Source organism: Phocoena sinus, chromosome 7, assembly GCF_008692025.1.
Source record: "Phocoena sinus isolate mPhoSin1 chromosome 7, mPhoSin1.pri, whole genome shotgun sequence".
In the NCBI taxonomy this organism is placed as follows: domain Eukaryota; kingdom Metazoa; phylum Chordata; class Mammalia; order Artiodactyla; family Phocoenidae; genus Phocoena; species Phocoena sinus.
Window position 1 is genome coordinate 32807083 of NC_045769.1, and position 14231 is coordinate 32821313.

Genomic DNA, 14231 nt, shown 5'->3' on the forward strand with positions numbered 1-14231 from the left:
AGTTATTCAAGGTCTAACAGAGACAAAATGATGCCCAGAAAGCCAACTTATCTAAATGCTCTTTTAATATAGATAGTGAATACAAAATAAAAAATAAAATAATAGAAGAAAACACAGGCCATTATTTTGGTGATCTCACAGTGGGAAGGATGAGCATGTCACAAAATATCGAAGCCATAAAGGAATAACAAACTTCACTACATGAAAATTTAAAACCCGTATCCAGTAAAAATAAAACAAAAAACACACCATAAAACAAGTAGAAGATAAATAACAGAGAGGAAAAAAAATTTGCCATAGAAGTGACAGAATTAATATGTATAATATACAAAAAGACATATAAACTCACTAGAAAGAAGTTAAAGGAAATACAAACTGTTAGTATATATATGAAAAGCTGTTCAATCTCTCCAATGATCAGGGGAAAGCAAATTAAGAGAATTTTTCATATAAGGTTCATAAATCCAGATGTGGTAAGAATATGGAAAGGAAAAACATTCTCATACACTGTTGCTCAAAGTATAAACTGCCTTGTAGAGGGCAATTTAAATTTTACACACATGTGCTGTTTGGCCCCCAAACTCCTTTTCTAAGGCTCTCCCAATACCAGTACAAGTATACAATTTGTAATAATGAAAAAAATTAACGTCAATCTAAATTTCCATCAATGGGGACTGCTTAAATAAATTATGGTACATTCATACAATGCAATACTATGCATCCATTAAAAATAATGAGTTGGATCCATAGTAAGTGCCAGTTGTATCGATTGCCATGGTACACTCAATAAAAGAAAATTAAAGAATACTTAGAGTACTCTTTCACATATGAATTTGGTTTTTAAAATACATACGTATACATGTATATATACACACAGAGTAATACATATAAAAAGAAAAAGACCTACAAAATAAACACTAAACTACTCACAGTAGTACGTGTGGAGAAATGAGCCTTTCTTTTATATTGTTTGAACTTTAAAACAAGCACATATTATTTTGTCATTTATAACACTTGTCTTTAACAATAGGCAACATTTATTGGACACTTTAAACAATAAAATTTAAAAACACACACTAACAGAGTTGAAAAGAATAACTGAATGGGTTAAGTATACCAAATGTTTCCTACCTCCCTAGGAATGATAAATTTGTCAATCTTTCCTTCAATATCTTGAAGCCGGGCAGAAACTGGGGTCAGTCTGGCAGTCCGAACAGTTTCACAAAGTACTTGCCGACAATACCTGTTTAAAAAAAATTTTTTTTGAAGATCTTTATTTTGGGAGAGGCAGTTTGAAATGTATATACATTTTAAAGTGTCATTCAACAATTTTCATAACCTTCCTAATTTGAAATAGTCATATCATAATTCTTATTTGCTTAAAATACATTATATATTAGAGGTATATAAAGTCCAGGTGAGTAAGGATTTAAACAAATAAAAACAAATAAAAACAACTTTAAAAGTACCAGAAGAAAACTTGAAACAATATTTTTAAAATTTTTGAGTAGAAACGTCTTTTCTTTTTTTTTTTTTCTTTGCAGTACTCGGGCCCCTCACTGTTGTGGCCTCTCCTGTTGCCGAGCACAGGCTCTGGACGCGCAGGCTCAGCAGCCATGGCTCACGGGCCTAGCCGCTCCGTGGCATGTGGGATCCTCCCGGACCGGGGCACAAACCCGTGTCCCCTGCATCGGCAGGCGGACTCTCAACCACTGCGCCACCAGGGAAGCCCCCAACGTCTTTTATTTTTAATAAAGGATTTAATAAAAATTTTAATAAAAGACTTTTCTACTTAAAAATTATAAAAATACTGAAACAATGAAGGATACCATAAAGAAAAACACAAATATTGAATGATATGACTATGGAAGTTCTTTTTTCATACTTGCAATCATCATAAGTAAAATTAAAAGCTAAGTAGGAAAAATATTTACAATAAATATATCCTTAATGCATCAAAGCTCTTTAAAAATTCATAATTAAAATGATCAAATACCCCAATAGAAATATGGACAGAAAATATAAAAAAGCAAACCATAAAAACAAAGAAAAAATGCAAATGGCCTGGAAACCTAAGAAATGATACTCAACCTCATTAACAATGGAAAGATTGCCAATCAAAGCGAATTTTTTTACCTGCCAGATTAGCAAAGATGAACAAGAGTACTGTCACAAACACTAACAAAAAATACGGAAAAGGATATTCATATTCAGTTGGTGGAAGTATAAATTGGTACAACCTTTCTGAAGGATAACTTGGCAATATATATGAAAATATGAAGTGTGCCTCCCAATGAGAATAAAAGCTAAAATGTACTGAAATCTTGCTATGAGCCAGTTCCGTTAAATACTTTCTATGCAGTATCTCATTTAATCCTTATAAGAAACTCATGGATGCTATTAGTTTTTAATTTTACAGATTTTAAAAATGAGGCAATTGTTTAAAAGTGCACTGCAGGTAAGTGGTATTGGTAGGATTCAAACCCAAGTCTGTTACTCCATAGCCCCTAATCGTAAACACTACACTATTGCATATACTCTTAAATAATAATCTCATACAATGCAATACTATGCATCCATTAAAAATAACGAGTTGGATCCACAGTAAATGCCAGTTGAACCTTATTAATAGAAACAATCAGAAATATCAGCAAAGATGTAAGCATAGGAATGCTGATTTTTGTAATTTCTAAAAGCAACAAAAACAAGAGGAAACATCCTTTCCTCTTTGAACAAATATTTTTTGGGTACCTACTACATTAGAAGCACTGCATTAGATATTGAGCTACAACAGTGAACAAGACAGATACCCTCAAAGAATTTCAAAGTCTACTTGGCAGGGGAAGAGACATCAAGAATGAACAATTAAAAAGCCACAGTATATTAAAAACGTAAACACAAAGAAAAAAAGGCAGAGTATAAAATAAATGTAGTTTATCATATGTAAATTATACTCCAACAAAGTTGATTAAAAAGATGGATGGCAAAGAAGTCAATGTCAGATCTCAGTTTAGTTTAACATGGCTGTTCTGCACAACCAGTTGAGTGTATTCCTAGAAACACGGCTTCTTATTTAGGGTGCTACAGTCAGGAAGGTTTTGAAATTGCTAGTGGAGCTGCTCCATTCCAGAAATTTCTCTGATTGTTCTGTTCTGGTTTCAGTGAATACAACAGCTCACAAATTATCTGATGATATTAATTGGAATTTTATAATAGTTCTCTCCAGCCTCTCTTTAACCTCTACTTCCTCTGTGGCCATAAAGTAAAAGAAGTAAAAAAAAAAAAAGGGCACAGTAACTGTTATGATAAAGGAAGTTCAGGGTGTTAGGGGACACATGGCAAGAGCACCTAACTAGAGAAAGGACTTTGCAGAGAAATAAACACTTAGGCTGAGACCTGCAGAAAAAACTGGAGTTAGCTAGAGGAGGGAGGAAGAGAGAATCTCGACAAAAGCCAGAAGATAAAAAAGAGTGCTTTACATTTGAAGAAACAAAAGAATTTAGTACAGCTGAATCCAAGGGTATGAAGAGACACAAGTAATGAGATAAGGTGGGAGAGGAATGCAAGGCCTAGCTCCTGAAATGCCTTATAAGCTAAGCTGGTGAGTTTAAATTTTATCTTAAGGGCAACCAGAAGTCACTGAAAGATGTTAAGTTGGGGAGTCTGATCAGGTATGACTCCCCAGATATAGAAAGATGACTAGCACAGTGATTCTCAACTTTGGCTACACATTAGAATCACCTGAGAAGCTTCTGAAAATTTCTGATGCCAAGAGATTGTTGGTTTGGGATTGGTCACAGGTTATGTGTATTTTTAAAGTAGTTGAAGCGATTACAGTCACAGGCTCCAACAGCAATCTGGAGAATGCATAGGAGGGAAGCAAATCCAAGGCTGTTGAAATATCCCAGACAAGTTGATGGTGCTCTAGGCAGTGGGGGCAATGGAAAGAACTAAAACTAAACTTCCAACTAAATGTTATTTGGAAAGCAAAATCAACAGAACTTAGTCACTGATTGGATGTGGAGTTACTACATATAGGAACGCTGTCCACAGCACATTTACGGAAAAAAAGGAATTTACAGAAGCGTTACATGTTTTGTATTTTTAAATGGTTTTAATTTTTTTGTGTTAAATACATATGTATATATGCACAGAAAAAGTCTGGAAAAACAATACAGATAGTTAACAATTATTATCTCTTTTACAAAGGACATTCACCTTCCACTTCATACACTTCTGTATTATAAAAACTTCAAAAAACAAGTATGTGGGAGGGAGGGAGATATAAGAGGGAAGAGATATGGGGATATATGTATAGCTGATTCACTCTGTTATAAAGCAGAAACTAACACACCATTGTAAAGCAATTATACTCCAATAAATGTTAAAAAATTTTTAAAATAAAAAATTAAAAAAAACAAGTATGTATTACTTTTAAAATTGTAATAAAGCTTCCTACATTTTAAAGAATTGGTAACAAAAGTCTCCCTGTGAAACCCATAGCTTCGAGTTCTTTCCAATGGCTGTATCCCTATCTTCTTTTCTATAGTTGAAAGATGATCCAAGGTAAGGGTGCTTGCTACCCAGTCTCAGACTTCCAACCCCCTAAGAAGTCACAGCTGTTATTTTTAAAAATCTTTTTAATTAAGGTATAACTTACATATAAAAAAAAGTATCTAGGGGCTTCCCTGGTGGCGCAGTGGTTGAGAGTCCGCTTGCCGATGCAGGGGACACGGGTTCGTGTCCCGGTCCGGGAAGATCGCACACGCTGCGGAGCAGCTAGGCCCGTGAGCCATGGCCGCTGAGCCTGCGCGTCCGGAGCCTGTGCTCCGCAACGGGAGAGGCCACAACAGTGAGAGGTCCGCGTACCGCAAAAAAAAAAGTATCTATTTTACCTGTACAGTTTGATGAATTTTAGTAATTGTATATAATTGTGTGAACACAACCACAAGAAAGATACAGAGCATTTCCCTCACCCTAAAAAACTTTCCTCATGATCCTTTGTAATTGATCTCCTCCCCATTTCTGGCCCCAGACAACCATTGATCAGTGGTTTGTGATACTTTCTATCACAATAGTTTTGCTTTTTTCTAGAATTTCACCTAAATGAAACGTATTGTAGGCAGTTTTTGTGTTTGATTTTTTTTTTTACTTAGCATAAAGAGATTTATCTGTGTTGTTGCGTATATTGATATTGTGTTACTTTTTGTTACTTGGTAACATTTCCTTGTATAGATATAACACAATTTATCTATTTAACAGTTGACGAACATTTGGACTACTTCCAGTTTTTGCTATCATAAATAGTATTACTATAAATGTTTGCATACAGGTCTCTGTGTGACATATGTTTTCATTTCTCTCCGGTAAATGCCTAGGAGAACTGCTGAGTCATATAGTATGTTTAACTTCATAAGATCCTGCCACATTGTTTTCTAACAGAACTGTACCATTCTGCATTTGTACCAACAAGGTGTGGATGTTCCACTTATTAGATATCACTGATACTATTTTATACAGGCTCATGTAAAGGTTTCCCAAAAGTACCTCAAGATTTTAAAAAGCAAGTTAAGTTATCCATTAAAATCTGTATGTAAATACTTTAAGTCCTGTAAAAATATACAGCTTTCCTAGATATTAGCATTAGCTTTATATTAGATAAACCAACTCAAATTTACCCTTTAATGATCTCCTCTTTCCTCTTATTGCGTTCTTACCTGAGCTCCTCAATGTTCTCTGGAGTTACAGGTCCCTTCCCAAAAACTTGGTCTATCTCTTCATATAGTTTTCTCTGAACTTCTTCATAGGTGGTTAAAAAACAAACTGCCCAGGTACACACTAAGCGAAAATTTATATTAATAACAATGAAAGCAGCTAATTCATAGTTTGGGTGCAGAATAAGAAACAAATTTATTACTTTTTGGTATTTTCCTTTTTTTCTAATACAAAAGATACATAAATGCTACCAATAGATAAAACAAGACTGTTCACAAGATTTGTACTTCATTGAACAGAACATGAATATTTACAGAATATTCCCAAAAAGAGATAGTGAAATCTAGATTTCTTTCTTAAAACTGGCAAGTAATCAAAGGCACTTAATACATTTTACCTTAGATAAAATAGTAATGATAATAAATAAACTTCACATCTGGGGAAGTGTTAAATGTTGGTAACTGTGATGAACTGTTTGGTTCAATCGACCTTGTAAAATCAAAAAATTGATTTATCTGGGCTTCCCTGGTGGCACAGTGGCTGGGAGTTCGCCTGCAGACACAGGGGACACGGGTTCGTGCCCCGGTTCGGGAAGATCCCCCATGCCACGGAGAGGCTGGGCCCGTAAGCCATGGCCGATGGGCCTGCACGTCCGGAGCCCGTGCTCCGCAACGGGAGAGGCCACAACAGTGAGAGGCCCGCATACCGCAAAAAAAAAAAAAAAAAAAAAATTTGATTTATCAATTTCCTCAGGAGCTTTAAATGATTCATACAAATCAAAGTAGCAGGAGATTTACCTACAAATCATTACTCTAAATTTTTACTTGTAAAGGTAGATACACTGGTTCAAGAACTGAGACTGATTATTGCTTAGGACAGTGGTTCTCAAAACTCTTCTGGGAGGTTGCTGATGGCACAACCCCACCATCCACAGATCCTGACTCAGTAGGTTTAGGGTGTGGTCCAGGGTTCTATATTTCTAACAAATACCACAATTACTTTGATGAACATCAACACTGGAAGATCACTAGCTTATGGCTTACTTTTGCTTAAAATGGCTATGGATTATAATCACTGGGAAAATCAAAAGGTAAGAAAATTAATTACATGATGAACATAAAACAGAGGAAACAGTAGTTATATTCCCTTTAGGAATCCACTGGATTACAACTGTTCAAATGGAACCATCCAGACACATAATATCTCTTTCCCTAGACTATGCTTGATATGACTCTATGTACAGCTCTACTTTTTCTATGTCAAGTACTTCTTAAAATGCATTTAATAATTTCTACTTCTGCTTATTAATTATCTCTTTCCTGAGCTAAAGGGCTGGTTTAAATTTATCTCAAAGTTAATTTTTTTAAATGTTCACCTAAGTCACTTATCATCCAATTCCAATGCCTGGAAAATACATAATTCACTTTCTGCACTAAATATTATCAATAAAATCAACAGCTACCTCATGCTCAATTATTTTGATAATTTACTCACACCCAGAGTTCATAAAATACATAGGAGTAGCGGACCTTAACTTTTTCCTACATATGTTTCTTTATTATGGCTTTTGAGTGAACTGCAGAATTTCTATTTCACAAGTGATATGAAAACTTACGTGGACAGTGTACAGTATGTACATGTATGCAATTTTACAACAATATGTAGTAATACATAATATTGAAAGATTTAGCACAAGTATTTGAGTACAGTAGGCACTCATATACACTGATTGACTAGATTATCACTTAAAATTAATTTAACTGTATACACTTAATAACCTCAAACATTGGTTCTTTTGTACAACTCTATTAAAGAGTATGACAGAGGGGAGAGCTTTAAAATGGGATTTTAAGCCACTTGATGTTCTTTAATTATACTATTGAATCAAGACACCATTTTATAGTTGAAAGATACCTTGGAGGTCACCCTTATTTTAGAAAAGGAAAGATGCAGAGTTCAGTATCTTGCTCTAGGCTAAGACTTGCTAAGTCGCAGAGGAGAGACTTTAATTAAGGTTTCCTGCCGATCCTGACTCTCAAAATTTCAGAGGTGCCTTAAAAAATAACCAACCCACATGCAAAGAAGTAGCAATACTCTGAAAATTCCCCCTAAAAACTGCAAAAAAGATTAAAATATTAAATCAACCTTGGAAATGGTCACTTTTTATGGTATCCAGAGTATAAATGATTCAGATTTTTTGAAGGTCTCCAGCAAAGATATATTTTAATGTAATAAATTTTTAAACAAGTATTTAAAAGGTTTGATACATTATTTTTGACACATGCTTACCTAAATTCCATTTAATCTATAATATCTGGACATGTCTAGATATCAAAAATTTTACAAAGAAGAAATATAGGAAGTTTACATTTATACTCATCCTTTTTAAAATTTTCTTAAACAGAAAGAGTTGTGAGTGAAATCCTTCAAGTTAACATAAATTCTTTAGATTTTAAACTGATGTTTTAATACCTCCTTTAGCATTTTATGTCAGTATATTTTTATGGATATACAAATTTTTACAAATACTGTATAAACAAATGGTAGTCTGATAAACTAAAAACCAGTAAGGAAACTAGAAATATATCACCCATTTTAGAATTTTAAATAATAATCACCTTCAATTCCACCAAGAGAAGAGTTCTTTTTAAATCATGATTTCTGTGGTCTATCTCCTCTGCTGGTAGGTCTTAATAATAGCAGACTAGATTGAAGACAAAGTGAAAAGCCACAGCAGGAAATTGAAAAGCTCACAGCTCTGGCTGGAAAGGTGTCAATAGCAGTTCATTTTAAAGGCACTAACTAGAATTCACAATCCATAAACTGTGTCAAGAAACTTATGGCAATGTTCAGAGGTGGCACAGAGCATCTGGGGTTTTAAAAAAAAAAAAAAAAGGTGCCTGTGTGAATCAAGCCTTTCAAACAAGAATAAAAAAAGAAGAACAAAGGGAAATTATAAAGAGGTCTTGCAAACAGTGTTTCCTTTATTTTAGAATAGCTTTATCCTTGTATATTTTATAACCTATCTCAAACAGAAATCAATTTATACTTACATTTTGCAGTTATTATGCAACTAGCCAGAGAAAATATCATACTGTCTTCTAGGATCTAGGAAACAAAACTAAGTTTAGAAAGTGTGAAATGTAAGGTGGCCTATATTAGGCCCTAGTAAAATCACCTAGAATACAAAATGGGAGTTAAGGAAAAGGAAAACATGTTATTTCTTTATGAGGTTTTCACTTAAAGAAAATCTATATAATGAAAAAACCAACCGAAACACTGCACTGCATTTTTGACACAGTGAACACTTACCCAGTAATATTACTGGCTCATGATACATCATACAAACTGGTTCAGTGCTATCGTTCTAGCTTGGCCTAGAGCAGAACGAAGACTCAGGAACAGTGAAGAGCCTGCCACTGTCCTGGATCCTGATATAACTTCTGCACCCACACACACCCAGAAAACCGCTTTTGTCTATGAGCACTTGCATGCATAGAGTAGGGCAGAAGATTCCTACATTGAACAGGTAGGTGTGGCAGTAACAGCTCCACTCCTGTCCTTTGCCTGACAACACCACAAACACACAATACCCCAGTGGTGTGCTGGGGTGACAGACACACTGGGAACAAGCCAAGCTGCCACACCTGGTAATGTAGACAGAGCAGCTTAGTCAGTACAGGCTTATCCAAGTCCTCCTCTTTTACAGTCAGAGAACTTTGGTTCGATATTTGCTTACTCAAATATTAAATACTATATAGTTGCTTCAAAGAACTAAATAACAGGAGACTAAATACTAAATACTATTTCTGGATGATGTACAATAAAAAAGAAAAAAGGGGCTTCCCTGGTGGCGCAGTGGTTGAGAGTCCGCCCGCCGATGCAGGGGACATGGGTTCGTGCCCCGGTCCGGGAAGATCCCACATGCTGCGGAGCGGCTGGGCCTGTGAGCCATGGCTGCTGAGCCTGCGCTCCGCAACAGGAAAGGCCACAACAGTGAGAGGCCCACATACCGCAAAAAAAAAAAAAAGAAAAAAGCCATTGAATTCTAGGAGGGAGTCTGGGTTAATTAAAGTGGATAAAAAGCACACTCTATACATGTCTGATTATCTTTTGTTTGATAAACATTTAACAATTACATCACCTGTTGGTCATTAAGGTCCCCCTGTACTAAGGAGTCAATGAAAATATGTTCACTGAAGTTCCTTCCTTTTCGTTCTTTTATGATTTTCTTTAAAATAGATTCCAGTTGCATAAGGGCTTAGAGAAGAAAAACAAGAAAAGATTTTAGAATATAAGCATTTGTGAGGATTGAACATTTTTCTGTATATCTACAATGTTCCTATGTGCAGAATAAAACTTTCAAAGTTAAAAGTAGTAACCAATAATGCTTTAAAAGCTAACTTATGTTTAAACTCATCTACTTACTTTTCTTCTTTTTGCTAAATTTAACACATACACCAAAAAGTGAATAAAACATACATGCACAATTTAACAAACAACTGTAAATCAAACACCCAGGTCGAGAAATAGAACAATGCTAGCCCCTTAAAGGCCTTTTACACATATATCCCTCCCCTGGTATTATTCACCTTCCTTCTAAATTCGGTCCTCTTAACTCCATTGTTCTCCCAAATCAGCACTCATTTAGAGACTGAAGCAGATGTGAAATAATCAGAAAAGTAAATTTCTGACATTTGGAAGATTAATCCAACTATCAAGAAAATTATCCACAGATTTCTCAGGCCCCATCTTACTTGACCTATCACAGCATCTGATGCTGGTCACTTACTCTGTAGGAAGAACTTTTGCATTTGGCTCCTAGGATTCCACACTCTCCTGGGCTCCACACTTTACTGCCACTTTACTGCCAGCTCATTCTCAGTATCCTTTGTCGATTCCTTCTCACCTCTCAAATTTCTTAATGACAGAATGCCCAAGGTCAGGGATCTCTTTTCTTGGACCTCTCCTCTTTTTCTACTTATATTCATTACCTTGGTGATCACCATTCTCAAAGCTTTAAGTACAATCTATGTACTGAACACTTCCAAATTTATATTTCCATTTAGGATCTCTTTCCCCTGAACCTCAGTTTCATATAACTGACAATCAACTCAATATCTCCACTTCGACGTCTGAAGCATACTAAACATAAACACATCCAAAACTGAAGTCGTGATCTTTCGCCTCACAACTGGATCTTTCTACAGTCTGTCCCATCTTATTTCCTATTAACTTCATTTTCCAATTACTCAGGCCTAAAACTCTGGTTTCTCTCTTATACCCCATATCTAATCTGGCAGTCAATGTTGGTGGCTCTAACCTTCAAAATACAGAATTAATCTCTCTTACTCTTTTTTAAAAAATTTTATATTTTCTGCTACCCGTCACCTAGTCCAAGCCAAATTATTTTTCTTGCCTGGTTCATTGCAGTAGCCCCCTAATTAGTCTCCCTGCTTCTGCTCTGAGCCTCATTATGACAGCAGCCAGAGTAATCCTTTAAAAATATAACTCAGATCCATAATTCTGCTCAAAATCTTCCAGTGGCTTCTTCCTATCTCATAGTAGCAACCTAGTCATACGTAAGCCAGACAAAATCTGTTCCATCCCCCCAATCTTTCTGGTCTCACCTCCTTCTATTTTTCTTCTGACTCATTTCACTCCAGGCATACAGCTCCCTGATGTACCTCAAATATATCAGGAAGAATCCTACCTCAAGGATTTTGCAACTACTTGTTGTGGATATACACATGATCTGCATGGACTGGTTTCCTTATCTCTTTCAAGTGTTTGCTCAAGTCACCTGATCTTGGTGAGGCCTTTCCTAATAATCTCCCCACCCCTAGCACTTCCTATCCCCCTTCCTGATTTAATTTTCTCCATAGCAACTTTCATCTTTTAACACACTATTCAGTTTACTTATTCAGGTTCTCATCTGTCTCTTCCCACTAGAATGTGGTGCCACAAGGAGAGGAACTTTTGTTTGTTTTGTTCACTGACACCTCCCCAGGACGAAAAACATACCAGGATATTCTAGATCTTCATTATTTATAGAATTGAAGAATCTAATAACACGTTAGTGATTAAAATGAGAAATTGTTAACACTGTACTGCAATGGTTCACAAACTTTGCTTACATTACAATCACCTAGGAAGCTTTTTTAAAAAACAAATCATAAAATATAAACCACACCTTCTACCAATTAAATCTGAATGTTCAGGAGCAAAAGTCAAGCTTCAAAGTTTAAAAGATTCAATGTGTAGCAAAGTTTGGGAACTACTGCTGTACATTCTCTATCCTACAAGTACATGAGGATAATCTGGAGAGCTTTTATTAAAAAAAAAAAAAAGATCTAACAACCAAAGCACCTCTATCCCATATTCTGAATAAACTGATTTAGGGTGGGGCCTGATCTTCAATATTTTTTGTTTTGTTCTAAGTTCCCAAAGTGATTCTAATGTACAGACCAGGTTGAGAATTACTTACTTAAAACAGAAGAAGTGACCCAGCCATGAGTTTCCACTCATATAAATACCAAAACATAATCATTTTCAATAAAAGCTCAAATTTGATCTATGCCCATGTTACAGTTCAAGGAGCATACCATACTAGACAATCTACTTTTATTTAGAATCAAAGAATATAAATTATTAATTTTCCTTTTACATAAATTAAAACCAGTATTTGTAAAATACATTTTTTATTAAGGGTAATTAATCCAAATGCATCCATCAAGAGAGTCAGAATGGTAGACTAGCAGATAGCAGAAAACGTGTCCATTCAATTGGCTTTTCTAGACTTACGCTGGAACTGAAGGAATCACCAGAATGGTAAACCCCAAGAAGACAGGGAATTTTTTTTTTTTTTTGCAGTACACGGGCCTCTCACTGTTGTGGCCTCTCCCGTTGTAGAGCACAGGCTCCAGACGCGCCGGCTCAGCAGCCATGGCTCATGGGCCCAGCCGCTTCGCTGCATGTGGGATCTTCCTGGACCAGGGCACGAACCTGAGTCCCCTGCATCGGGAGGCGGACTCTCAACCACTGCGCCACCAGGGAAGCCCGGGGACACGGATTTTTTGTCTCCTATACATACATAGAATAGTGCCTAGCACATACAGGCTTCAATAAATATTTGTTGAAAGAATGAAGGAAGAGAATCTTGGGAAGCAATACTATTATCCATGAAAAATAATCCATTATTCCAATGCAGCCTATGTATTTTAATTTGCCCTGCTTACTTCCAAAACAAAAATTGCAGCAGCTCAGAATAAACGTATTAAAGAATAACAATCATTAAATTACTGACAGAAGATATAATACAAAAGAAAAAAGGGGGGCTTCCCTGGTGGCGCAGTGGTTGAGAGTCCGCTGGCCGATGCAGGGGACGCGGGTATGTGCCCCGGTCCGGGAAGATCCCACATGCCGCGGAGTAGCTGGGCCTGTGAGCCATGGCCGCTGAGCCTGCGCATCCGGAGCCTGTGCTCCGCAACGGGAGAGGCCACAACAGTGAGAGGCCCGCGTACCACAAAAAAAAAAAAAAAAAAAAAAAAAAGAAGAAGAAGAAAAAAAAGGGAGCACATGTTGGGGGCCATCTTAAACTAAAATTGCTATTTTTCTGTGTAGATTTTATAAAGTTGTAACCGATGCTAAATAGTTTTGAAAATATATTCACTCAATGTTATAATGGCCAAGAATATTTTTATGTTGCTACATTTCTTACAGATTTATCATGTTGATATTATTTCCTTAGAAATTCCGATATTGTTGTATATTTAGTTTTTTGGTTTTCTACTTGTAGAAATAGCATTTCAAAAAAATTTCATGAATATTTTCTTATTTTAGATAATTTCACTCATTTACGACTCTTAACTTGTATTTTTAAATTACTTTCCCAGGATTGTACCCCTGACACTTTCCATTAATCCTGTATGCTATACCAGCTCTCCAGCACCCTCATTCTGCAGTGAGTGCTAGAGTTTAGTTAATAATTCACTGCTTTTTCCTTTCTTTTAAGAAAAACTTTCACAATAGGAAATGTAGGAAAAAAACATAAAGGGCCGGGAAGATGGCGTAAGAGTAAGACACGGAGATCACCTTCCTCCCCACATATACAACAGAAATACATCTACACGTGGAACAACTCCTACAGAACACCTCCTGAATGCTGTCAGAAGACCTCACACCTCCCAAAAGGCAAGACACCCCCCCACGTACCTGGGTAGGGCAAAAGAAAAAATAAACAGAGACAAAAAGATAGGGACGGAACCTGCACCAGTGGGAGGGAGCAGAGAAGGAGGAAAGGTTTCCACACACTAGGAGCCCCTTCGCGGGCGGAGACTGCGGGTGGCTGAGGGGGAACCTTCGGAGCCGCGGAGGAGAGCACAGCAACAGGAGTGCGGCGAACAATGCGGAGAGATTCCTGCACAGAGGATCAGGGCAGACCGGCACTCACCAGTGCGAGAGGCTTGTCTGCTCACCCTCCAGGGAGGGCGGGGCTGAGAGTTGAGGCTCCGGCT

General features: G+C 36.6%; 1 protein-coding gene across 2 annotated transcripts in view; it reads right to left on the reverse strand.

Moving 5' to 3' along the window:
* The window catches only part of LOC116756568 (cytochrome P450 20A1), a 78620-nt gene that overhangs the window by 23177 nt on the left and 41212 nt on the right, over positions 1 to 14231 (reverse strand). For both annotated transcript variants that reach the window (XM_032637189.1, XM_032637191.1), the window contains exons 7-10: positions 9860 to 9975; positions 8769 to 8823; positions 5718 to 5838; positions 1132 to 1243 (exon numbers count right to left, since the gene is read on the reverse strand). In XM_032637189.1, the coding sequence (XP_032493080.1) occupies positions 1132 to 1243; positions 5718 to 5838; positions 8769 to 8823; positions 9860 to 9975 (404 nt within the window). The remainder of the gene's footprint in view (positions 1 to 1131; positions 1244 to 5717; positions 5839 to 8768; positions 8824 to 9859; positions 9976 to 14231) is intronic.